This window comes from Octopus sinensis, linkage group LG4 (genome assembly GCF_006345805.1).
Source record: "Octopus sinensis linkage group LG4, ASM634580v1, whole genome shotgun sequence".
Lineage (NCBI taxonomy): Eukaryota > Metazoa > Mollusca > Cephalopoda > Octopoda > Octopodidae > Octopus > Octopus sinensis.
Genome location: NC_043000.1, coordinates 33,164,133 through 33,173,319, shown reverse-complemented (window position 1 = coordinate 33,173,319; position 9,187 = coordinate 33,164,133). Strand labels below are relative to the sequence as shown.

At 32.7% G+C, this 9,187-nt stretch overlaps 1 protein-coding gene across 3 annotated transcripts in view; it reads left to right on the top strand.

Annotated features, from left to right (window-relative positions):
* The first annotated feature begins 628 nt into the window (after positions 1 to 628).
* LOC115210425 (paired box protein Pax-9-like) overlaps positions 629 to 9,187 on the top strand; it is a 59,671-nt gene continuing 51,112 nt past the window's right edge. For all 3 annotated transcript variants that reach the window (XM_036501962.1, XM_036501961.1, XM_036501960.1), the window contains exon 1: positions 629 to 727. In XM_036501962.1, coding sequence (XP_036357855.1) covers positions 715 to 727 — 13 coding nt within the window. In that variant the 5' untranslated portion in view covers positions 629 to 714. The remainder of the gene's footprint in view (positions 728 to 9,187) is intronic.

The following is a 9,187-nucleotide window of genomic DNA, read 5'->3' as shown; positions in this document are numbered from 1 at the left end:
TATATACATATATATATATATATAATATATATATATATATATATATATATATTTCTTAAGAAATTGGACTTCTCAAAACCAGAAAGGAGACAGGAAATTCGAAGACTACAGATCCAATCCATCACTGGAACTGTAAAAATCTGTAAAACTTTCCAGAAGTTTATCATTTAGATATATATATGAGCATGTCTAGATATCTAACTATATGCATGAGAATACATACATAGAACAAAACATACAAATCTGCACATAAACATGCATACACGCATACAAAAATACCCTGTTGCTGATGATGAAATTCCAATGAAGGAGCCTTGGATCTAGGTTCAAAACCGGTTCTTTCTTTATTGGCAAACAATCTTGAAATAGACCTGAATAATGACATACATGAGTATATCTGTATGTATATAGGTACATGTATGTGTGTATATATATATATGTGTGTATATGTATATATGTGTATATATATATATATATATATAATATATATATATATATATATATATATATGTGTGTATATAAATATGTATTGGAAATTACTTCTGACTTTGAAGATTTTCCTTTGACATAGTTTTACGTTTTTTAAGCTAGAATGTCTGTTTATATAATCATAGTTTGAAATATAATTGTTAAAATGTTATGTTTTTGTTTTAATAATTTTTCAGAATACTAAACACAAATATTTGGTCAATTTGCAAGACGGAACCAAGAGGAATGCCTCACACAGGTAATTTTAATTGCTGATATGTGTGTTTGCGTGTGTGTGTGTGTGTGGTGTGTGTGTGTGTGTGTTGTGTGTGTGTGTGTGGTGTGTGTGTGTGTGTGTGACTGTATAATATTCATATATATATGTATATTATAATGGAGAAAGCTGCTTATTAATTAGGTATGTAACAGTTATTAAAAGAAAACACTTATTAAAGGCTTGACCGTCTGGAATTTTTTTATAAATTTATGCTCCAAGAAATTTCTTGTAATTTCGATTCTGAAGGTTATTGAATATTTGAACTACAAGTTTTTCATAAATTTAGATATTCCTTACATTCACTGCAGAGTTGATTTAATAAACAATATTTGTTCGTTGCGGGCGAAATTTTCCATTTTCATTTGTAACGGTTCCTCACTCTCCCTCGCCTCTATTTTCATTAATGATAATTTAATATATATTCATTTCAACCTTTTCTTTTCAAGTTTAAATTCGCTATTTGAAACACCCACAGTTCATTCTATATATGTAATGTAAAAACAAAAACTATTTATTGAATGAATGAATGAATGCTATTAAAAAAAATAGCTGGATAATTTTGTGGTTTATTTTTGATAAAATGAAAATTTTTTGATATACCAGTATAATATTTAATAAAAGAAATTTAGAAGTAATTTTGTTAGTATGACTGTTTGGAACGCTATAAGCCTTACAATAATAACTATATGATCGCTGCTATTTCTAGCTCGCTAAACCTTGAAGTTTGTTTAAAGTGGCGATAAATTACGATAAATTACCGAAAGAAATATTTACTAAGAAAGTGAGATTTTTTTATAAATTGAAGTCTTCAGGAAAATTTACTTTCTTTACTTCCTTTTATTATTGAATATTTCAAATTCACAAATTTAAAAATTTGGCAGAAGGTAGTTTTTAACTAGCTTTTGTTTTATAGTTTTTCATTTCTTGTTGATTTCATTCATTTTTGCAATGTTCTCCCCCTCTCTCATTCACACACACACACTCACCCACACACTGTCTCTCTAATGTAAAGCGACGCACACTCCAGGTTTGACAAGCAGAAAACTGCCCGGATGGCGATCTTTCTGCTAGTGTGTGTATATATATATATATACAGAATCAATGACACAGGTGATAGCAGGCCCAAAAATAGCATTAAATAGCCGAGGGATTAAAATTAATCAAAGGACATACTAAATATGTCTACCTGCTTGAAATAACAGTCAAAACTCTTATTAAATCGCCAAAAATACACTGATGAAAACTACAGAAATTAAAAGAAGGCAAAATCAGGTTAAGTCAATCTACTAACATACATTTAAGTATTTGGACTCACGTGGACCGGTTTCTGCATTGGTAAAATAAACCTTAGCTTCATGCATACATACATACACACACACATACACATACAATTTTAATGTACGATTTCTTTGAAAAGCGAGCTGTAGTATTGCTGCAATATGAGGAATTCTAACCGCTGCATATTTAAAAGTAACTTCTAATCAGTTGAATAAACTAACCATTCCTTTGATTCTGCCAACCTCATGCTATCACTTCTCTAAATATTTCCATGTTCCTCCACCAACCAATATTGCAATCCTGTACGTTTACTTTATGATTATCTAATCAGTATTTTGGTAAATACAGTCAAAGACAATGGCTCGGTTTCGAGGTGCAAATGATAGCAAAATAAGACTGAAGTTGCTTTCTTCAGTCTTGAACTTATTAGTTTTATTAGTTATTAATTAAAACTGGTTGGTTTTTTTTTTTTTTTTTTGCATCGTTACATTATTTCTAGTTTAGCGTTTTACTGCTTTCATTACGTTACAAAAAAACCCTACACTTTAACGGTCATCTGTAATCTCCTGGTTCGATCCTTTATTTCAGTGGATTAAAGAAATCTACCCCAATGGTAGGCCGTGGGTCTACCTCAGATTACTTCTCATGACAAGTCATGAACTCAAGTCATAAAAAAATCGTCAGTTTTGTAATTCTGTTGACACATTTCTGGTCCCTAATACACGGTGGTGCCTACTTACAGCCAGACGTTGTGAGCCACTATTTTGCTCATGGATATAAAACAAAGACAATGTCTGGGCCCGAACCACTCATGCTGTTGTTTGTCCGTTGTCCTAGCAATCCAGATGGATGCAACTTTTACTTTCCTTTATGATATTTTTAAAATATTTTAAAAACCGAAAGGATCTTTTGAAGACAAGTAAAGACTTAAGCGGAATGGAGAAGTTCCAGGGACGATAAAGCAGGTTTATCATAAATGGAAGAATCAGAATTGATTGAGAAGTGATCGATATTTGTATTATCTTATGGCCAACGTCAACGAAATAGTTGTAAGGTCAGAGAGAGAAGGAAAGAGAGAGAGAAATTATGGTGACAGTGATAATTGAGACACTAATGAAGTCATAGTAACAGTGACCTTAAAGGTCATAGAGACATGATCAATAAGACAGTAGTCAGATCATACAGAACTATCTGAGCGCCCCCTACCAACGCCATGGTACACTTCGTTCCTCCTCACTAAAGAATAAAACCAATGAGGTCGTTTTACGATAGGTTATGAAAAACTGAACAAGTGTAGAGGGATCGATGCTATTCACTCACCAGTCCTCTCCAAAATTACTGAGCTTATGTCTAAATTAGAAACGGATAATCCATCCAACTGATAAGATTTTTATCCCCTTTTTTTTCATTTTTTTTGTCTTTTTTCGATCCCCCCACTCCACGCCTTCCTGTAAAAACGAACATCTTAAATATGCTGTCGATGCAATTCGTCTAGAATAAAAGCAATTATGTTTTTTTTTTTCTGCAGAGATTAAGGTTGTTTCCTTTCGATCTAGTTTTTTAAATTCTAATATAGATTGGTTCCCCTCTTGATATAACAGGAAGGTAAATTCCTCGTCTGAAAAGTTGATAAATTGCTCCATATTAATCATAAGTTTTACAATATAACTTTTAGAATTACTCAAACATTTAAAAGAAACTATTTCGTTTGTTCCTTTGGCTAAAAAGAATTTCTGACCCTACACAACCTCTTTAACATGTTTCTGAAACATTTCATATTTTGTTGGACACTTACAATATAAAGTGAAAATTCTTCTCACTTTCCCTATGACATTACCAATATTTCAATTTTTTTTTTTTTTTTAGTGGAAGGTCTTTTGCGACAGAAACTGTTTCACTAAAATTCAATTTAGTACCGATCGACACAATTATTATCAAATGCATCGGTAACAGTAGAATCTATATTTTGATCATTAACCTCGAATATATCATCAGACATGTAGTCCTGATAACAAGGGTCATTAGTCAAATTAGCTTCAACACAATTTTATTATTATTATTATTATTATTATTATTATTATTATTATTATTATTATTATTATTATTATTATTATTATTATTATATAACTGTTCAATATTTGGCAGATTGAGGCACATTTCTCCTGCATCAGCTGCTACACCTCCGTGTTGCTGGAGTGTGGGCAGCATTGTCGGTTCTTTTCTGCTATTGAGAGTGCGCAAACTTTTCCCGGTATTGTATTGCACTAGTTTTCTCTCTCTCTCTCTCTCTCTCTCTCTCTCTCTCTCTCTCTCTCTCTCTCTCTCTCTCTCTCTCTCTCTCTCTCCCTCTCTCTCTCTCTCTCCCTCTCTCTCGAGGTGTAGAGCAGTCTTTTTTGTATTACTGTTTGCAGTGTGTGCTGAGTGTGTAATACGCTGGTTACTGAGATTGCTGGTGGAAATTTATTTCACTGGATAATTGCTATATATAGTGTGTCTTGTGTTTGTGGATTGTTTTGTTTAGTTTGTGTTATTGAATTGATAGTGTCTTGCATAGGATGTTGGCTGTGCTTGGCAGGGCTATTTTTTGGATAGTGTATAGCATTGAGGATCCCAGTATAGATTCTACGTTTTTGTTCATGTTTTTTATTATACCTAATGCCCCAACTGTTACTGGTATTGTTTTCATATTCATGCTCCACATCTTGAATACTTCAATTTCGAGGTCTCCATTTCTTTTTGGACAATATTTTGATCAGAAGGCACTGCAATGTATATCAGTAAGCGGGTGTCATTTTTCCCCAATCTTTGGGATAAGCTTTTATTTCTTTGTCAGTTTGAATCGGTTTGAATCCCAGATGATTGAGGCTTAGTCGTTTATACCACCTAGTGTCAGTTTTAATGTTGTAATGTTAGCATATTTTCCAGTGGATATAACTGATTATTTTGTCGTGTCTATTATATATATATATTTATATATATATATATTATATATATATAATATATATATTCAGATTTGGTAAGGACTGGGCAACCCGAGATGATATGATCAATTGTCTCATTGTGCTGGTTGCACATTCTGCATTTGGTGTTGGGGCCCGTTTTCATTATTTAGCCTTTATATTTGTTTGTGGTCAGGCATTGGTCTTGTGCAGTGAGAATCAGTCCTTCCATTTCAGCTTTTAGTCCAGAGCTTTTGAGCCATTGTTGGCTTTTACTTAGGCTCACTTCCTCTCTGTCAATCCGAGCTCAGTGTGTCTGTGTGGTTTCTTTTGGTTTTGTATTTTTTTTATTCATTGTTTATAGAGAAAAGCGTTTTCTTTCTCTCGTGTTGCTTTGCAGCATGCGGTAGTCTTCCCCTCTTTGTTTTTAAGTACTTTGCCTAGTCTCCAACTGTTCTTATTTTATAGTAGTTTTCTATCTGTATAGGGCAACGGCATCCTTCTGAGCCGGATAAATATATTCTGTCTGCATCTGCTTTGGGGTGGTTCCTTCGGTACACAGTTAGTATTCTCGTTTTTCTATCAAGGTTTCTCAATTCACAGATCTTATTATGTTAAAGCTGAATTTATGACTGGTACAGCTAGTGTGTTTATTCCTATTATTCCTATTATTATTATTACTATTATTCAGTAGTTTTATTTTTATAGTGTGCTTTCACTTCACTACCGAGAGCAGCTCTATGTTCCTTGGGTATGTGCTGTGATTTGTTGTGATGCTCTGGTGGTTACTGTTTTGAAAGTGTTTTGCGTAGGATATGTGCAGTGCCCAGTAGTGCAATTTTCTGTATGTTATATGTGTTTGTAAGTCCTGGTGTTTTTGATATGTATTTGTCTTAATATTTTTATTATTATTATTATTATTATTATTATTATTATTATTATTATTATTATTATATTGCAAAAGAACATTACAAAAACCCAAAGTCCAAGTGCTTAGCTCAATTACACGCAAAATGCAGACCAATTTTGACCGTAATATTAACTCAGTCAGTCAGGACAGCAAACAAATTTCTTCCCGAATCAAGGTTGAATTCAACAAATTCCGTTTCTAAAGGTTCAGTAATTTTTTTAGCGGATAATCTTCCGTATTTATTTTCTGGTTATTCCTAAATTCCAGAATTCACGCAATTAGTGTACATTTACATTCAAATATCTGTGAATACACAATCATGTCGTCTATCAATGTACTTAACTTATCAATGCTAACTTAACTGTATGGTAAGAAGTTTCCTTCCCAACCACGTGGTTAGGGGTTCAGTCCCATTGTGTGGAAGCTTGGGGAGGTATCTTCTACTATAGACTTGGGCGGACCGAATCTTTGCGAGTGATTTTGGTAGACGGAAACTGAAAGAAGCCTGTCGAATATATATCTGTGTGTGTGTGTGTCTTTGCGTTTATCCCCCACCAGCACTTACAGTTCGTGTTGGTATGCTTAGGTCCCCGTAACCTAGCGGTTCAGTAAACGAGACCGATAGAATAAGTACAGGCTTGAAAAAAGTATTGGGATCGATTCATTCAACTAAAAATTCTTGCGGCGCTCCAGCGTGGCCGCAGTCTAATGGCTGACGCAACTAAAAGATAAAAGAATCTAAAGAAATCCGGAAATTATCACAGTTCTTTCTGTCTTTTAGCTCTTTCATTGATATCAATATTTTTAGCCAATCTTAATACCCTTCAATCATCTGCGTTAAGCAAGAACCATTTTTTGGCAATAACAAACCTTTCTCTAATCACTTGCTTTTCAAATCAACTCTTAACTATTGCATTCATGGAAAAAATCCAGCAAAGACCATGAATTTGAGGAAGGTTTCAGTTATTTTCTGAACTTTGATTCTTTTTAAAGGTTTGAACTATTTCAATTGCACGAGTTTCTGAGAAAATAACCTTCTCAACGATCTTTTAGACAAATGGCGTAAAGGATCGCGTGTCGAACCATTTGCACTTTTTGGCACAATTTATTATTAGTTTTAAAAACTAATATTCTAGAAATACAACGCAATCAAAGAATTCTCAGTTCTGTTTTTAGATACATTTTTGGGTCGAAATGTTAAGAAGTTTACTTCGCAAAGATAAGGCCCTGGTTTTGATTCCACTGAGTGGCATCTTGGAGAGGTGTCTGTCTTCGATCGACCGATACCTTGTGAATAAAGTAGGGTCAACGGAAACTGCACGGAAGCCTGTTGGATGGATTGTGCCTAGAATTCAAAAATGCAGCCATATCTTACTGTATCAAGATGATTCAGTATGAGAATTACATTAAGGATAGACATGCTTCAGGAATACTCGGCCGCTTACATGTTAATTCAGTGAACCCGGTAGGTGTTTCATAGCGAATAATTGGATAATTCTATCTATCTATTATCTATCTATCTATCTATCTATTATCTATCTATCTATCTATACAGATATATATTATATTAATATATATATATATATATTATATATATATATATATATATATATATGGAGAGAATATATATATATATATATATATATATATATATATATATATGGAGCGGAATATGAATGAGTATATATATATATAATATTCTATATATATAGATATATATATGATATATATATATATATATTATATGTCATAGGATATATTATACTATAGATAATATATAGAGTATTATATATATATATATATATATATGTATATATTATTATTATTATTTTTATTATTAGAGGATATGTGAACCTCGTGAAGGGATGGTTACATCCAAGGAAATACTGGTTCAATGCTTAGTATTTTAGGGGAACGAAATTCCCTTAAGATAATAGGTATATATTAAGCATATAGCTTATATCCAGTTAAAAGAACAGAAAATGGAGATGAGGAAGTTAACAATAACTTATTATCAAATCTTATTTGTGACATGAGCATAATTTCATCAGAGAAAAAAAATGTACCTTGAGAGGAACATCCTTTTTCTCTGATGAAATTATGCTCATGTCACAGAAATGCAACTTTAATGTATAAATTTGTAATTACTGAGTATTAACTGAAACGGCTGTAAGAAGCGAAGATAACCAATTTGTTCATGATAAATAATTAACTTCTTTATCTCCATTTTCTTTTCTTTTAACTATATATATATATGTGTGTGTGTGTGTGTGTTTGTGTGTGTGTGTGTGTGTGTGTATGTTTGTATCTCTAGTAGAAAACGTTTCCCACATGGCTTCTTTGTGGAATCGAACGCACATGTGTGGATGCAAAGCGAACTTCCTAATCACACACTCACGTCTTTGTGTATCTGCATCCTTATATTTCATGTTGTATTATCTTTAGATATATATTTTTAATGCGGTCTCCTATTTTGTATACCCACTCGTTTACATTTGGAGAGAATATGAATGAGTGTGTGTGTGTATATGAGTGTATATATATTTATATATATAATATATATATATATATTATATGTATCTATATATATGTATATATATATATGTATATTATATATGTATATATCTACATATATATTTATAGTTATAATTGCTGTAGTGTGTGCGTGTGTATGTATATATCAACAACAACAAAGAAAGGTGTGTTGGGGAGACGATATGAAGGATGGTGGGGAAGAGAGAGTGTAAGGGTAGTGGGTTAGAGAAAGAGGCGAACATGTGAAAAGACTATGGAGTTGGTTCAATGTTTTGTTGAGCAAGAAGAGATATGGTCGCCGCCGCTGATGGGTTGTAATTGAGTATTCAGAGGTTCTTTAGCAATAGTTATCAATAAATAAATAATGGCAAAAGAAATATCACGGATTTCAGCTGCCGCCAGCCAACTGGAGAGGCAGAGTACTTCATAGACCATTCTTTGGTTCCAGAACGGAATGACATCGGAGAGAGGATAATAAGGAAAAGAGCTGCGAGCGAGCGAGAGAGCGAGAGAGAGAGAGAGAGAGAGAGAGATAGTATTGAGTGATAGATAGATTGCTAGATAGATGGATAAATATGTAGATATATGAATAGATGGCTATAATATATATGCGAGTGGTGCTATATGTGTGTGCGTGTGTATGTATATATATATATATATATATGCATATAGTAAGAGAGAAAAAGAGAGAGAAACAGATAGTTAAATAGATAGATAGATAGATAGATAGATAGATAGATTGATTGATTTATTGATAGATAGATAGATAGATAGATAGAT